The following is a 17,629-nucleotide window of genomic DNA, read 5'->3' as shown; positions in this document are numbered from 1 at the left end:
AGCCACTGGGCTCAGTGAGAAAACCACCTTTCTCAGACCCTGTATGTTTAGGGTCAGTATGACTTGAGTCCCTTCCCTTCCCCCCCCCCAAACTGGGAAGTTAGGATGTCTCACCCTCTTGAACTTCGATCTGCGTGAATACTGTGTAAATACTGCCCCCATGCAATTAGCCGTCGGCAAGAAATAAGAGATCATACGCTGCATATAATTATAAAGGAAGTATATTTACAAATGTCAGCTTTAACGAACAGTTAGGAAAAAAATAAATAAGAGCCCATTACGGTTAACCTAGTCCAAATGTGCACATAAGTTGGAGCAAATCTTAAAGCTGTCTTTAACTCACGCACTAGACCCTTGGTCTGCGTGAAATCACACACCACCTTTCGAATGTTGCTTGAAATCCATCTCAGACAAATGGACTCCCCCCCCCCCCCCCCCCCCCCATAGGAGTATTGGTCCTCCTTCCTTGAAGCCATTCATTTGCACAAAGCACCTTGTGCAACAGGGACGGCATCCTCAGCCATCTTCCCTCCTTTCTTCTCCCAAAAGAACTCAACCTATACCAGTGTCCATCACAAATACCTCTCCACCCAGCATTCTCTAGAACCTTCTCTCAATTCTACCATCCTGATTAAATGACACTATGTTCCTAAGCATGAAAATCACAATCCCTTATAGGTTAGCTCAAGCCTAAACATGCTGAAAGCAGAACAGATTGCTCTTAACTGCTAAAATGAAGTACCAGGGTGTTACAAATATTACAGTGGAATAAAGGAAATTACAGATGCATGAGTGAGAAGCTAGCCGAAGTTGATTGGAAGGGGACACTAGCAGGGATAATGGCAGGACAGTACGGGTTACACCTGAACCCAGAAGGATCCAATATCCTAGCGGGCACATTTAATAGAGCTGTTAGGGAGAGTTTAAACTAATTTGGCAGGGGGATGGGAACCAGAGTGATAGGGCTGAGAAGGGGGAAAACAAATAAATCAAAGATAGCGTGCAGCAGAGATTATAGAAAGAACAGGTAGGAGATTAGGTTTAATCAAAGCCAGTGACATCTGTTACAGGGCAATAGAGGTGTGGTGCAGTTAAAACAGAAAGCAACAAATACTGGACTGAGAGTGTTGTATTTAAGTGCACGCAGCACAAGGACTGAAATGGACGATCTTGAAATTCAGCTACAGATTGGCAAGTATGTTGTGGCCATCTCTGAAACTTAGCTAAAGGATGGCTGCCATTGGGAGTTGAATGTCCAAGGATATTAAATGTCAGAAAAATATGTTAGGAGGCAGAGGGGGTGGTGTGGCTCTGTGTATAAGAAATAATAAATTATTGGAAAGAGATAACATAGGATTGAAAGGTGTAGAGGTAGGGTCTCTATGGGTTCAGTTAAGAAATGGTAAGGGTAGAAGGACCCTAATGACAGTTGTATACAGGCCTCCAAACAGCAGCTGGGATGTGGATTACAAATTACAGCAGGAGATAGAAAAGACATGTCAGAAAGGTAATGTCATGATAATCATTAGGGATTTTAACATGAAAGTGGATTGGGAAAAACAGGTCAGAACTGGACCTCAAGAGAGAATTTATAGAATGTCTAAGGGATAGCTTATTGTTGAGCCCACAAGGGGATTGGCTGTGCTGGACTGGGTGTTGTGCAATGATCCGGAGGTGATAAGAGAGCTTAAGGTTAAGGAACCCTTGGAAACAGTGATCACAATGTGATCGAGTCCGCATTAAAATTTGAGGGGAAAAATATAAAAGTCGGTATTTTAGTGGAATGAAGAAAATTACAGTGGCATGAGAGGGGAACTGGCCAAAGTTGACTGGAAAGGGACATTTGCAGGAAGGACAGCAAAGCATCAATGGCTGGAGTTTCAGCGAAAAATATATTCCAATTAAGAAGAAATGTTCAAAGGGAAGAAGGACACTACCATGGCTGACAGGTGAAGTCAGAGCCATAGTAAAATCAAAAGAGAGGGCATACAAGGAAACAAGCTAGTGGGAAGGTAGAGGATTGGGGAGCTTTTAAAAACTTGCAGAAGGAAACTAAGAAGGTCATTCGGAAGGAAAAGATGAATTATAAGAGGAAGCTGGCGACTAATATTGAAGAAGATACTAAAATCTTTTTTAAGTATATAAAAGGTAAAAGAGAGTCAAGGGTTGATATAGGACCAATGCAAAATGACGCTGGAGATATTATAATGAGAGATGTAGAGATGGCAGAGGAACTGAATGCGTATTTTGCACCAGTCTTCACAGTGGAAAACGTCTGCGGTATACCGGGCATTAAAGAGTGTCAGGGAAGTGAAGTTTGTGCAGTGGAAATTACGACTGAGAAGGTGCTCAGGTTCTGAAGGAAGTAGCTGGAGAGGTTGCGGAGACACTAACAATGATCTTTCAAGAATTGATAGATTCTGGCATTGTACTGGATGACTGGAAAATTGCAAATGTTACTCTGCTTTTTGAGAAGGGTGGGAGGCAGTAGAAAGGAAACTATAGACCTGTTAGCCTGACATGGAATCGATGGTTGGGGATGAGATTACGGAGTACCTGGAGGCACATGACAAGATAGGCCAAAGCCAGCATGGTTTCCTGAATGGAAAATCCTGCCTGACAAACCTACTGCAATTCTTTGAGGAAATTACAAATAGGGTAGACAAAGGAGATGCAGTAGATGTAATGTACTTGGATTTTCAGAAGGCTTTTGACAAGGTGCCGCACCTGAGAGCCCATGGAATTACAGGTGAGTTACTAGCATGGGTGGAGCATTGGCTGATAGCAGAAAACAGAGAGTGAGAATAAAGGGATCCTGTTCTGTCTGGCTGCCGGTTGTCAGTGGAGTTCCACTGGTCAGTGTTGGGACTGCTGCTTTTTACGATGTATGTCAATAATCTGGACTATGGTATTAATGGATTTGTGGCTAAATTTGCCCATAATACAAAGGTAGGTGGAGGAGCAGGTAGTGTTGAGGAAACAGTGAGCCTGCAGAGAGACTTAGATAGTTTAGGGGAATGGGCAAAGAAGTGGCAAATGAAATAAAATATTTGAAAGTGCATGGTCATGCATGGTGGAAGAAATAAACAGGCAGACTATTATTTAGATGGGGAGAGAATTCAAATTGCAGAGATACAAAGGGACTTGGGAGTCCTTGTGCAAGATACCCTAAAGGTTAACCTCCAGGTTGAGTCGGTTGCAAAGAAGGCAAATGCAATGTTGGCATTCATTTCTAGAGGTATAGAATATAAAAGCAGGGATGTTATGTTGAGGCTCTATAAGGCACTTGTGATACCACACTTGGAGTGTAGAAGTCGAATCCGGATAAAGTCACTCAGAGACCGTATAAGTACAATCTCTTAATTCAAAGCATCCAGGGCTTTGAAAAGGCTTGCCAGAAGGGCAGTGTTATGATAATTGTAGGAGATATTAACATGCGAGTGGATTGGGAAAATCAGGTCGATACTGGATCTCAAGAGAGAGAATTTGTAGAATGTCTACAAGATGGCTTTTTAGAACAGCTTGTTGCTGAGCCCACTAGGGAATCAGCTGTACTGGATTGGTTATTGTGTAATGCACCAGAGGTGATTAGAGAGATGGGAGTGAAGGAATCCTTAGGGAGCAGTGATCATAACATGATTGAGTTCACTGTGAAATTTGAGAAAGAGAAGCCAAAATCCGATGTGTCGGTATTTCAGTGGAGTAAAGGAAATTACAGTGGCATGACAGAGGAACTGGCCAAGGTTGATTGGAAAGGGACACTAGCAGGAAGGATGGCAGAGCAACAGTGGCTATAGTTTATGTGAGAAGTGAGGAAGGTCCAAGACAGATATATTCCAAAGAAGAAGAAATTTTCGAATGAAAAAAAGATGCAACAGTGGCTGACGAGAAGTCAGAGCCAAATTAAAAGCAAAGCAGAGGGCATACAAGGAAGCAAAAATTAGTGGGAAGACAGAGGATTAGGAGGTTTTTAAAAGCTTACAAAAGGAAACTATGAAGGTCATTAAGAGGGAAAAGGTGAACTATGAAAGGAAACTAGCAAATAATATCAAAGAGGATGCTAAAAGCTTTTTCAGGTATATAAAGAGTAAAAGACAGGTGAGAGTAGATATAGGACCGAAAGAAAATGATGCTGGAAAAATTGTAATGGGAGATAGGGAGATAAGGAGATGGCAGAGGAATTGAACAAGTATTTTGCATCAGTCTTCACTGAGGAAGATATCAGCAATATACCGGACATTCAAGGGTGTCAGGGAAGAGAAATATGCACAGTCACAATTACGACAAAGAAAGTACTCAGGAAGCTGAATAGTCTAAAGGTAGATAAATCTCCTGGACCAGATGGAATGCACCCTTGTGTTCTGAAGGAAGTAGCAGTGGAGATTGCGGAGGCATTAGCAATGATCTTTCAAAAGTCGATAGATTCTGGCTTGGTTCCGGAGGACTGGAAGATTGCAAATGTCACTCTGCTATTTAAGAAGGGGGCAAGGAAGCAAAAAGGAAATTATAGACCTGTTAGCTTGACGTCAATGGTTGGGAAGTTGTTGGAGTCGATTGTCAAGGATGAGGTTACGGAGTACCTGGAGGCACATGACAAGATAGGCAGAACTCAGCATGGTTTCCTTAATGGAAAATCCTGCCTGACAAACCTAGTGCAATTTTTTGAGGAAATTACAAGTAGGCTAGACAAGGGAGATGCAGTGGATGTTGTGTATTTGGATTTTCAGAAGGCCTTTGACAAGGTGCCGCACATGAGGCTGCTAAACAAGTTAAGAACCCATTGAATTATGGGAAAGTTACATACGTGGGTAGAGCGTTGGTTGATTGGCAGGAAACAGAGTGGGAATAAAGGGATCCCATTCTCGTTGGCTGCCGGTTACCAATGGTGTTCCACAGGGGTCTGTGTTGGGGCCACTTCTTTTTACGTTGTATATCAACAATTTGGATTATGGAATAGATGGCTTTATGGCTAATTTTGCTGATGATACAAAGATAGGTGGAGGGGCCGGTAGTGCTGAGGAAACAGAGAGTCTCAGAGAGACTTGGATAGATTGGGGGAATGGGCAAAGAAGTGGCAAATGAATTACAATGTTGGAAAGTGTACGGTCATGCACTTTGGTATAAGAAATAAACGGGCAGACTGTTATTTAAATAGGGAGAGAATTCAAAGTTCTAAGACACAACGGGACTTGGGAGTCCTCGTGCAGGATACCCTTAAGGTTAACCTCCAGGTTGAGTCGGTTGCAAAGAAGGCAAATGCAATGTTGGCATTCATTTTTAGAGGAATAGAGTATAGGAGCAGGGATGTGATGTTGAGGCTCTATAAGGCCCTGGTAAGACCTCACTTGGAATACTGTGTGCAGTTTTGGGCTCCTTATTTAGGAAAGGATGTGCTGACATTGGAGAGGGTTCAGAGAAGATTCACTAGAATGATTCCAGGAATGAGAGGGTTAACAACTGAGGAACGTTTGACTGCTCTTGGACTGTACTCCTTGGAGTTTAGAAGAATGAGGGGGGACCTCATAGAAACATTTTGAATGTTGAAAGGCATGGACAGAGTGGATGTGGCAAAGTTGTTTCCCATGGTGGGGGAGTCTAGTACGAGAGGACATGACTTGAGGATTGCAGGGCATCCATTCAGAAAAGAGCTGTGGAAAAGATTTTTTAGCCAGAGGGTGGTGAATCTATGGAATTTGTTGCCACAGGCAGCAGTGGGGGCCAAGTCATTGGGTGTATTTAAGACAGAGATTGATAGGTATCTGAGTAGTCAGGGCATCAAAGGTTATGGTGAGAAGGCAGGGGGAATGGAACTAAAGGGGAGAATGGATCAGCTCATGATGAAATGGGCCGAATGGCTGACTTCTGCTCCTTTGTCTTATGGTCTTATGGCTTACTCAGTTAGTTGCTCAAACAGGAGCAGTCTGTGACTGTTCCTAATCAATCCACCAACTAACTCACAATTCCCCTTACGAATGGATATATTCATTCAGATACCCCCACATAAGACAGGCTGGAGCCAAAGTTATCTACTACATGACAGTCCAAAAAGACAAATTACAGAATAGGCATAATGGCCTCACATACACAAAATAGACTGGAGCTGTCCTATCTCTATGCATGACTGCACAAGGAGATAAGCATCTTGAAACCCTAGCTGGCTACCTTCAAGAAGAAATATTGCTCAGCAATGAATAACAAAATTAGCACATCTGTTGATCATCAGCGGTTTCTTTCAGAAAAACAGGCTACTATAACAAAGTGTTAACCCTTTTACATACTTTATTAGGAGTATTGTGTGTAGTTTTTGGTCTCCTTATTTTAGAAAGGATATACTGACATTGGAGAGGGTTCAGAGAAGATTCACAAGAATGGTTCCAGGAATGAAAGGCTTCCTGTAACTGGGAAGAATGAAAGGGTTACTGTATGAGGAATGTCTGGTAGCTCTTGGGCTATATTCCATGGAGTTCAGGAGAATGTGGGGCGTTTCATAGAAACATTCTGAATGTTAAAAGGTCTGAACAGATTAGATGTGGCAAAGTTATTTCCCATGGTAAGGGATTTTAGGACAAGAGGGGTTGAAGGACGTCCTTTTAGAACTGAGATGCGGAGACAGGGAAGTTATGGTAGGTAATAGGAACCGTGGCATACAAAGGCTGTAATAAATCTAGTCAAGAAGAAAAGCAAAGCTTACAAAAGGTTCAGAGAGCTAGGTAATGTTAGAGATCTAGAAGATTATAAGGCTAATAGGAAGGAAATTAGGAGAGACAGAAGGGGCCATGAGAAGGCCTTGGTGGGCAGGATTAAGGAAAACCCCAGGGCATCCTCGTCATCATGGCTATCTCTTGTGGTTGAGGATGATGGTCTTTGTTCTGTTGATCTATTTATGGATTCTCAAGTGGCTTATGAGTCCAATCTTGGCTTTGAAAGTTCTTCCGCATTCAGGACAGGTAGTTCCAGATGGCAGATCGGGCTTTGGTTGTTGCCGTCTCTCTTTAAATTTTCTTCTCTTTTCTTCTAATTCTGCACATCTGTTGGTTTCGAAGATTGCTGTTCCTTCTTGGATGATGGCTTGCCAGAGTTTCCTGTCCTTGGCATTGGTTTCCTAATCGTTGATGTCAATGTTACATTTCTTCATGTCGGCTTTTAAGACGTCTTTGAATCTCTTCTGCTGTCTGCCTCTTTTACGTTTGCCTTCTTTAAGCTGGGAATAGAAGATTTGTTTCGGCAGGCGTTTGTCTTTCATCCGAACAACATGACTGCTCCATCTTGGTTGGTTCTTGATGACGGAGGCTTCAATGCTTGTTGTTTTTGCTTCATTTAACACGCTGACGTTGGTTCTTCTATCTTGCCAGCTGATATTTAAGATGTTTCGAAGACAGCATTGATGGAACTTTTCAAGTGCCTTCAGATGTTGTCGGTATGTTGTCCAGGTTTCTAATGAATACAGGAGCGTTGGGATTACCACTGCTTTGTACACTAACATTTTGGTGTCTGTTCGGATGTCATGATCATGAAAGACTCTTGTTCAGAGACGTCCAAAAGCCTCCCTAGATGAGCCCTCTAATCTATCTTGCCAAAGCACCGCTGTAATATTTTCTCTGACAAACAATGCAACATCTACCCCTCTTGCCCCTCCGATTCTATCACACCTGAAGCAACGAAATCCAGGAATATTTAGTTGCCAATCACACCCCTCCTGCTACAACATCATATTTCCAGGTATCAATCCATGCTCTAAGCTCAGCCACCTTTCTTAATGTGCTCCTAGCATTAAAATAGATGCATTTTAAGAAACTCTCCACCTCTTACTCTCTGTTTATCTCTAACGGTGCAAACAACTTTATTATCTTTTTCTTCCTTCTCCCCTACATCTGTCTGAATGCTCCTCTTCTCTGTCACTTGCCTATCTTCCCTCACACACTGTCTACTAGCTTTCTCTATTTGTGAACTAACCTCCTCTCTCCTAGTCTCTTCAATTTGATTCCCAACCCCCAACCATTCTAGTTTAAACTGTCCCCAGTAGCCTTCGCAAATCTCACCGCCAGGATATTGGTCCCCCTAGGATTCAAGTGCAACCCATCCTTTTTGTACAGGTCACACCTGTCCCAAAAGAGGTCCCAATGATCCAGAAACTTGAATCCCTGCCCCCTGCTCTAATCCCTCAGCCACGTATTTATCTTCCACCTCATTCCATTCCTACTCTCACTGTCGCGTGGCACGGGGAGTAATCCCGAGATTACTACCTTTGCGGTCCTTCTTCTCAACTCCCTATATTCTCCTTTCAGGACCTCTTCCTTTTTCCTACCTATGGCATTGGTACCTATATGTACCTCTGGCTCCTCACCCTCCCACTTCAGGATATCTTGGACGTGATCAGAAACATTCCAGACCCTGGCACCAGGGAGGCAAACTACCATCTGGGTCTCTTGACTGCGTCCACAGAATTGCTTATCTGACACCCTAACTATCGAGTCTCCTCTTCCTTCCTCTTCCTTTCCACACCCTTCTGAACTACAGGGCCGGACTCTGTGCCGGAGGCATGGTTTCTGTTGCTTGCCCTAGGTAGGCTGTCCCCCCCCAACAGTACCCAAACAGGAGTACTTATTGTCAAGGAGTATAGCCACTGCGGTACTCTCCAGTACTTGTCTTCCCCTTCCCTCTCCTAACCGTGGCCCACCTGTCTGCCTCCCGTAGCCCTGACCTCCTGCCTGTAACTCCTCTCTATCAACTCCTCACTCTCCCAGACCAGACGAAGGTCATTGAGTTGCAGCTCCAGTTCCCTAACACGGTTCCTTAGGAGCTGCAGCTCGTCACACCTGGCACAGATGTGGACGTCCAGGAGGCTAGGAGACTCCAGGACCTCCCACATCCGACACTGAGAACAACAAGCTGCCCTCACACTCATACTTCCCCCTTTCCTCAAATAACAGGAAAAACTGAAACCTAAACCTACCTTGCCTCACCCATTTCTGCCTAAGCCCATTTGTTTTCTGCTCCCGGCTCACTCTGCTGCCCACTGTACAAGGCTGTGTTCCTTTTAAATCTTCTGCGCTTCACTGCCTGACGTCACATGCTGCGCAGTCCTGCCTCTCTCAACTCAGATGAGAAGAAGAAAAAATCAAAATGGCTTTCACTGTACTCCCACTCCGACTCTCAGCCTTCCTTCTCCAAATTAATATTAGTAATTTTCTGGAAGAAACTAATATCACTTCCTGGGGGTGCGTATATGTTTAATAAAGTAACTAGATTTCTGTCTATGTTCCCCCTTACCATAATATATCTGTCCTCCTTATCTCCCATTTTGAATACTTTTTCAAAATTTAGCTTGCTTGATATGAGAATAGCAACTCCTCTTCTATGTCCTGATTTATATGAGGAAAAAAACAAATTAGTGAAGCCCATTCTCTTTAATTTTCCATGCTCATTATCACTTAATTGAGTTTCCTCTAAGTATACTACATGGGCTTGTTCTTTTTTCATTTTTGATAGAATTTTACTGTGTTTGATTGGATTCAACAACCCATTGACATTAAAAGAAATGAATTTTACTTTGTCTTTAGCCATGTGTTATTAAAATTTGTAGAATATAACTTAATTGATCTACTCCCTGAACAAATAACAACCAAGAAATGCAAATAATGAAAAAAAAAGGTAACAAAGGTGTGATTCCAAGGTTGGGGTCTCTAGATGACCCTGGGTTGAGCTGGAAGAAACATCTAGCCGTGGGGGGATAGCCCCTCCAATCTGTGAGCTGCAGTACCTATAAAAGTATGTAAAAAAATTTATGTCCATTACACAGAAATGATTTCCTTGTGTATTCCTCCCATGTATATATTCTCATTTAGGTGGGGAAAAAGGAGTGAATGAATAAATAAAAGAGAAAATTTAGTGATATAAAATCCACATTATAATACGTATTTCTCGAGATAGGTATATCACCGTCTATTTTTGCTTCTGTTTAGTTTATCAGTACTTTTAAAGTTAGCCAAACCTTATGGCTTTTCTGGAAGAGGTGAGGGTTGTCATTGGAGAACTCACAGACTCTTCCTAATATCCTTCTCTCATCTTCCTCCCATCCCTTGCTTTCTCGGTTCTCTTACTATTTCCCAAGATAATTGCTTAGCCAGGCTTTTGGTCTGACCATGCTAACGGGCAATCCTCTGCTGTTCATGTCCGCAGTCTCCTCTTCCACCGTCTGATATAGATGTATACCTTCTTCGTAAAACACCCTCAGTTTAGCAGGGTACAGGGTTTGGAATTTAATCTTTTCTTGCTTTAATATTCGTTTCACTTTGGAATATTCCTTCCTTTTCTGTAGGACCACTGAAGTATATTAATTTCCCGTTCCAATACACCCTCTTCTTTCCCCAGGCCCTTCATGGAATCTCCGTCTTGCTTTTGAATCGAAGGACTCTAAGTACTATTGAGTGCGGTTTATTTTCTCTGTCTCCGGAAGGCCGCGGGACGAACGTACAATGTGCCCTCTCAATTCCAATCTCCATAGTCTGGGGAATCTCCAGCGCTTCCCGCAGCAACTTTTCTGCAAACTCCATCATCAATAACCCCTCCGCTCCTTTGGGAACATTATAAATCCTGATATTTTGCCGTCGCGATCTTCCCTCCAGATCAAGCAGTTTACTTTCCTGTTGATTTAATATTTTTATTGTCTGACTGAGTATCTGTTCCACATTTTGCACGTGATTTTCCACCTTCTCAATTCGTGTCTCTGCCATCGCTATTTTCTGATTGACGTTGGCGAGCTCTCACTTTATATCATTGAGTTGCTGTTGTATATCTTTTTGGACTTTCCTTATCTCTTCCAAAATCCTTATCATATTTGCTGCTTCGCCTGAACAAGGCCCAGCGTCAGCTTCGCCACCACACGCACGTGTTGGAGAGCCGCGCGTTGTACCTCTCTCTTCCATAGGCTCCGCAGTGATGCTTTTTTTTAATCTCCATTCTTTTTCCCCATTCTTGCCCTCCTTATCAATTCAGATATTTTCGAAAGATCTTATATTTGATGGATTAATGGGGCAAAATATGCGTTTTTCCAGAGGAGCTCTTGATTTAAGCTGCCATTCTGGACGATGACATCACTGGAACCTCTCGCGGGCGAATTTGATAAGTATTTTGCAAGAGTCTTCACTGTGGAAGACTACTAGGAGAATGCCAGAAATGTGATAGTGTTGGGTCAGACGTGAGTGTTGTTGCTATTTCTAAGAAGAAGGTGCTTGGGGAGCTGAAAACTCCGAAGGTGGATGCCACCTGGACCAAATGGATTACACTCTAAGGTTCGGAAAGAGGTTGCTGTAGAGATTTTGGAGGCATTAGTAATGATCTTTCTAGAATCACTAGACTGGAAAATTTCAAATGTCACTCCGCTCTTTAAGAACATAAGAAATAGGAGCAGGAGAAGGCCATCTGGCCTATTGAGCCTGCTCTGCCATTCAATAAGATCATGGCTGATCTGCCCGTGGATTCATCTCAACCTTTTCCCCATAACCCTTAATTCCCCTACTATGCAAAAATCTATCCAACTTTGTCTTAAATATATCTACTGAGGTAGCCTCCACTGCTTCATTGGGCAGAGAATAACACAGATTCACCACTCTTTGGAAAAAGTAGTTCCTCCTCATCTCCATCCTAAGTTTACTCCCCTGAATCTTAAGGCAATGTCCCCTTAGCTTTGGTCTTACCTACCAGTGGAAACAACTTTCCTGCCTCTATCTTATCTATTCCTTTCATAATTCTACATGTTTCTATAAGATCTCGTCTTATTCTTTTGAATTCCAGTGAGTACAGTCCCAAGCGACTCAATCGTTCCTTGTAGTCTAACCCCGTCATCTCTGGAATCAACCTGGTGAACATCCTCTGCACTACCTCCAAAGCCAGCATAAGGTGACCGGAACTACATGCTCCAGGTGCATTGTTGTGCAGGTGCAGGTGCCTTTGCTGAATCCATGCTGCATATGCCTAATGAATCTATTTATTTCCGGATGCCTTGCTAATTCTTCTTTAATGATAGCTTCAAGCATTTTCCCAACTACAGATGTTAAACTAACTGGCCTATAGTTATCTGCCTACATCCTTTTTTGAACAGTGGCGTGTCATTAGCTTCTTCAATGCGCTGGGACCTGTCCAGAGAATTTTGGTAAATTATCACCAAAGCCTCTACGATAATCTCAGTACCCTGGGATGCATTCTATCAGGACCAGGGGACTTGTATACCTTTAGGCCCAGAAGTTTGATGAGCACTACCTCTTAAGTGATAGCTACTATATCGAGGTCCTCACCTCCATTTGCATCCATATCATCTTTTCTCGGTATGTTAGATGTGTCCTCCACTGTGAAGACCAACACAAAATAGTCTTTCAAAGCATCTGCCATTTCCTCATTACTTAATATCAATTCCCCCTTCTTGTCTTCCAGGGGATTTGCATTCACTTTAGCCACCCTTTTCCACTTCATATAATTATAAAAACTTTTTCTATCCGTTTTTATATTTTGTGCTAGTTTATTTTCATAATCTATCTTCTCTTTCTTTATTGCTTGCTTAGTGGTTCTTTGTTGCTTTTTAAAGTTTTCCAGATCTTTCAGTTTCCCACTACTCTTGGCGACTTTGTAAGCACGAGCTTTTAGTTTGATGCCTTCTTTTATTTACTTAGTTATCCATGGCTGGCAGTCCCTGTGCTTGCTGTCCTTGCTTTTAACTGGAATATACTTTTGTTGAGCAATGTGAAAAATCTCTTTGAAAGTCCCTCAACCGTACAACCATATAGCCCGTGTTCCCAGTACACCCTAATCAACTCCTCTCTCATCCCATTGTAGTCTCCCTTGTTTAGGCATAATACACTGGTCTTAGATCGGATTATTGCACCCTCCATTTGTATGAGAAACTCAATCATACAGTAATCACTTTCCAAGAGGATCCCTAACTTCAAGGGAGACAGAAGAAAGGAAATTATAGGCCAGTTAGCCTGACTTCAGTGGTTGGAAAGATGTTGGAATCTATTACTAAGGATGAGGTTTCAGGGTACTTGGAGACACATGACAAAATAGGCCAAAGTCAGCATGGTTTCCTTAAGGGAATTTTGAAGAAGTAAGAGGCAGGATGGAAAGTTGTTTATTTGGATTTTCAGAAGGTCTTTGACAAGGCTCTGAACATGAGGCTGCAAAACAAAATAAGAGCCCCTGGTATTACAGGAAAGGTATTAGAATGGAGAGAAGATTGACTGCCTTGCAGGAAGCAAAGAGTAGGAATAAAGGAAGCCTTCTCTGGACAGCTGCCATTGACTAGTAATGTATGGGGTGCTTCTTTTCACGTTGTATGTCAGTGATTTGGATGAAGGAATAGATGGCTTTGTGGCCACATCTGCAGACAATATGAAGATAGTGGAGGGGCAGGTGGTGTTGAGGAAGCAGGGTGTCCATAGAAGGACTTGGACAGATTGGGAGACTGGCAGAGGGAAGTGCATGGTTGTGCACTTTGGTGGAAGGAATAAACGTGAGGACTATTTTGTAAAGGGGGAGAAAATTCAAAAATCAGAGGTACAGAGGAACTTTGGAGTCCTTGTGCAGGAATCCCTAAAGGTTAACTTGAAATTGGATTGGTGGTAAGGAAGGCAAATGCAATGTCAGATTTATTTCAAGAGGACTAAATTACAAAAGCAAGGATATAATGCCAAGGTTTTATAAGGTACTGGTCAGACCACATTTAGGCCACTTGGCTAAGAAAGGATGTGCTGATATTGGAGAGAGTCCAGAAGAGGTTCACAAGAATGATCCCAGGAATTAATAGGTTAACTTATGAGGAGTGTTTGATGGCTCTGTGCCTATACTTGCTGGTGTTCAGAAGAATAAAGGAAGATCTCATTGAAACATAAAATATTGAAAGGTTTGGATAGAGTAGACGTGAGGAGGATGTTTCCAATAGTGGGGGAATCTAGGACCTGAGGGCACCATCTCAGAATTGAGGGACATCCATTTAGAACAGAGATGAGGAAAAATTTCTTCATTCAGAATGGTGTATCTGGAATACGTTGCTGCAGATGGCTGTGCAGGCAAGTCATTGGGTATATTTCAGACGGAGATTGATAGATTCTTGATTAATCAGGACGTCAAAGGTTACGGAGAGAAGGCAGGAGAGTGGGGGTGAGAGGGATGATGAATCAGCCATGATGGAATGGTGGAACAGTAATTTTGCGTTTATTCTTGTTCATTCAAAGGAATGCACCCTCAACCGAGGCAACCACTTCTCAGGAGTGTAACCTGGTAACATACCATCAGCTGGAAAAACTCAGCAGGTTGAGCAGTATCTCTGGTGGGGTGGGGAATTTGATGCAAAATGTCAACAATTCCTTTCCTCCCACAGATGCTGCTCAACCCGTTGAGTTCTTCCAACAGATTGTTTGTTGGCCCACATTTCAGCGTCTGAAGTCTCTTGAGTTAACAATCTCCTAAACCTCTGCATTCTACACCTTCTCCTGTGCTGTCACAGCCCTCAATTCTCTACATGGTGTTCAAATTGGTTATTGGAGGATTGCAAGGGGCTGCTCAGCCAGCATAACCCTTCCCACCACTAAGGACATTATTGAGAGAAGGTGGCACCCATCACTGAGAACCCTCACCATCCAAAGCATGTCCTCTCCTTGTTATTACTGTTATGGAAGAGGTGTGGGAGTCTGAGGACCCACATTCAATGACTCACAAGCAGCTCCTTCCTTTCCACCATCAGACTTTTCAATAGTCGAATGAACACTACCCATTTTATGCACTATTTGTTTATTTTGTAATTTATAATTTTATTTCTGCTCTACTGCTGCCACAGAACAACAAATTTCATCTCATGTAAGGCAGTGATTATAACACACACAAAATGCTGGAGGATCTTAGCAGGTCAGGCAGCAATAAACTTTTGATGTTTTGAGTCTTGGTCTGAAATGATGACTGTTTATTCATCTCCATAGATGCTGCCTGACCTGCTGAGTTCCACAGCACTTTTGTGTGTGTTGCTCTGGATTTACAGCATCTGCAGTACTACTTGTGTTTCTAATGAACCTGATTCTTTTATTTGTGCATTGTAGGTAACCCTAGGAGCACCGCACATACCTCTAACCTACAAGCGGTGGACCATTCCCTTGCTGCCTTACCATTCCCCAGCACCAGTGAAGACAAAACTCTTAAAGATCAACCTGAGGTGATCATTGATGCAGATCTGTGTGCAGGTGGCCTCGACTCTCACACTCAGACAGATGGCAGGGAGATGAGGCCAACCACATTGACAGAGGTCTGCCATAGCACAGTGGGGAACATTTCCCCTCCCACCACCACGTGCATCAAATCTGCACTAGGCTCAGATGAGCAGGCTTCTCAGGTGTTGCATCGAACCCAGCTGCCCTGTTGTAAAGCTGATGGTGTGACAAGTGAGTCACAGTCCAGTACTCCAGGGGAAGACACAGCATCCGTCAAAGGCCCTATTGACAGTATCTGTCATGGGTTTACTCAGGATTCACAAGGCAGAAGAGTGATTTCGCACAGGAGGTCAGCACCGTCCGCTGCTGTCAATTCCAGGCTGGACCAGGGAGTCTGTCCTTGTGCCGATTCTGAAACACTGTGCAGAGAAAGCTTTGGATCTGAGATGTCGGGCTGTCTCACCTCGACACAGTGCTCTGTAAGCAGAGCACGGGGCCTATTGGAAAGGAAGGCAGTGCTTTTACCCAAACCAGACCGGGGCAACAGTTCATTTCTAAACAACAAGGAAAATATCTTTGAACCTATGTTGTCTTCTTTCACTGGAAAGAGGAAAGACCTGTATCAGCCACTTCTGGAAAGGACCCTGATGCCTTTCGGAAATACCTCCCTCCTGCAATGTCCAAGTGCACTGAATGACAAACCGGTGGCTTTTATGAAGTGTCGAGAGCTGCTCGGTGACCAGTGCGAGGTGTCAGATTTGTTCAGCCAAGATTCACAGGGGAACCGGGTAATCTCCCACCGTTACAGGAAAAACAGGATCCTTTCTGAGGGTCACAGTGGGGTCAGTAGTTCCCCACATATTCGAGTGTCTCGTTTGGACCATGCTCTGTGTAAATCACTCTCTGAGGATGATACTACATTCTCTCCACTATTCACACAAGATTCTGAGGGCCATGTGATGATTAAGCATAGTTCACGAGCGATGTATTAAGTAATTTGTTTTTGTGCCACCACTTTACTCCTTACCCTGAAGGTGAATGTAAAAGAAATAAAGATACATTTTATTAAACAGTAGAACTCTGGTTTCCTCCCACATTCCAAAGGTGTACAAGTTCGAGTTCATAGACTGTAGATGTGCTAGCTTGACGCCAGAAGTGTGGTGATGTTTGCGGATTGCACCTGAACATTTCTTTGGACTTTGTTGATTGTTGGTGCAAAACAACTCATTTCACTGTATGTTTGTGACATAATCTGTGTGGAATGTGGTCAGGGACTGGAGCAGTACACAGATGCTTAATGCAACAGCATCAAACAATAGCATTCCAGTTCATGTTTGTCATCACAAGCTAGATATAAAGTTCATGTAAATTAGCTTATTGCAATAGCAGCCCGAGGGCCGGTGTTTTTCATTGAAACCTATCGAATATTGAAAGGCCTAGATAGGATGTGCAGAAGATGTTTCCTATGGGGGTGGGGGGGGGGGGGGAAGGTTAGAATCAGAGGTCACAACCTCAGAATAGGAGGATATCCATTTAGAATAGATGAGGATGAATTTCTTTAGCCAGAGGATGGTGAATTTGTGGAATTCATAGCCCCAGACAATAGGCTGTTGTTGAGTATGTTGAGTCCATTTTTAGATATGCCTTTCTAAGAGGTTCTTAAATGTTTCTAATTTATCCACCTCCATCATCACCCTTTACAGATCTGCTACTATCTGTATACAAAATACTACATCTGACATTCCCCCTATACTTTCCTCCAATCACCTTAAAATTATGCCCCCTTGTATTAGCTATTACCCACCTGGAAAAAAAGACTGGCTGACCACTTTTATCATCTTATACTCCTCTATTCAGTCACGTCTCACCCTCCTTTGTTCCAAAGAGAAAAGCCCGAGCTCAACCTTTTCCTCATAACACATTGTTAATTGTGGGTTATGACCAAAGGGAAAAAGTGCTGGAGTCGCTTAGCACTTTAGTGTAAGGCTGTTTTATTAGGTGCACCAAAAACAAACTTACAAAAATTAGCAAAATGGTGAAAATAAAATGCCAATATTTACAAAAAGATATCTACTAGAAAACAACAATAGCTTCGGCGACACTCAGAGGAGGTCAATGGTTGATGAATGGCCATATTTGTGAGCTCCAGTGTGCACTTTTGACTTTTTCCTTAAAATGGGCCCTTTTTATTTTTTTAAACTAACCCTATATTCAGATTAAGATTTATAAAGTTCAATCAGTTGATTGCATATGGTGTACTGTGATATTTTGCACCGCGGGTTTCTGACTGGGCAACACATCACACAGCATCCATACAAACGAGATTTCTCATATTGGTGGGACCAGAAGTTGTCTTCCCCTAGACCAGGGGTTGGCAACCCGAGGCTCCGGAGCCGCATGCAGCTCTTTCATCTCTGTGCTGCGGCTCCCTGTGGTTT

The 17,629-nt window shown here is 42.9% G+C and overlaps 1 protein-coding gene across 6 annotated transcripts in view; it reads left to right on the top strand.

Moving 5' to 3' along the window:
* Positions 1-16,216, top strand: part of LOC132396378 (uncharacterized) — a 34,953-nt gene extending 18,737 nt beyond the window's left edge. For all 6 annotated transcript variants that reach the window (XM_059973904.1, XM_059973903.1, XM_059973901.1 and 3 more), the window contains one exon: positions 15,084-16,216. In XM_059973904.1, coding sequence (XP_059829887.1) covers positions 15,084-16,183 — 1,100 coding nt within the window. In that variant the 3' untranslated portion in view covers positions 16,184-16,216. The remainder of the gene's footprint in view (positions 1-15,083) is intronic.
* Positions 16,217-17,629: the final 1,413 nt, after the last annotated feature.

This window comes from Hypanus sabinus, chromosome 7 (genome assembly GCF_030144855.1).
Source record: "Hypanus sabinus isolate sHypSab1 chromosome 7, sHypSab1.hap1, whole genome shotgun sequence".
In the NCBI taxonomy this organism is placed as follows: domain Eukaryota; kingdom Metazoa; phylum Chordata; class Chondrichthyes; order Myliobatiformes; family Dasyatidae; genus Hypanus; species Hypanus sabinus.
This window is presented reverse-complemented; position numbering and strand designations above follow the sequence as displayed.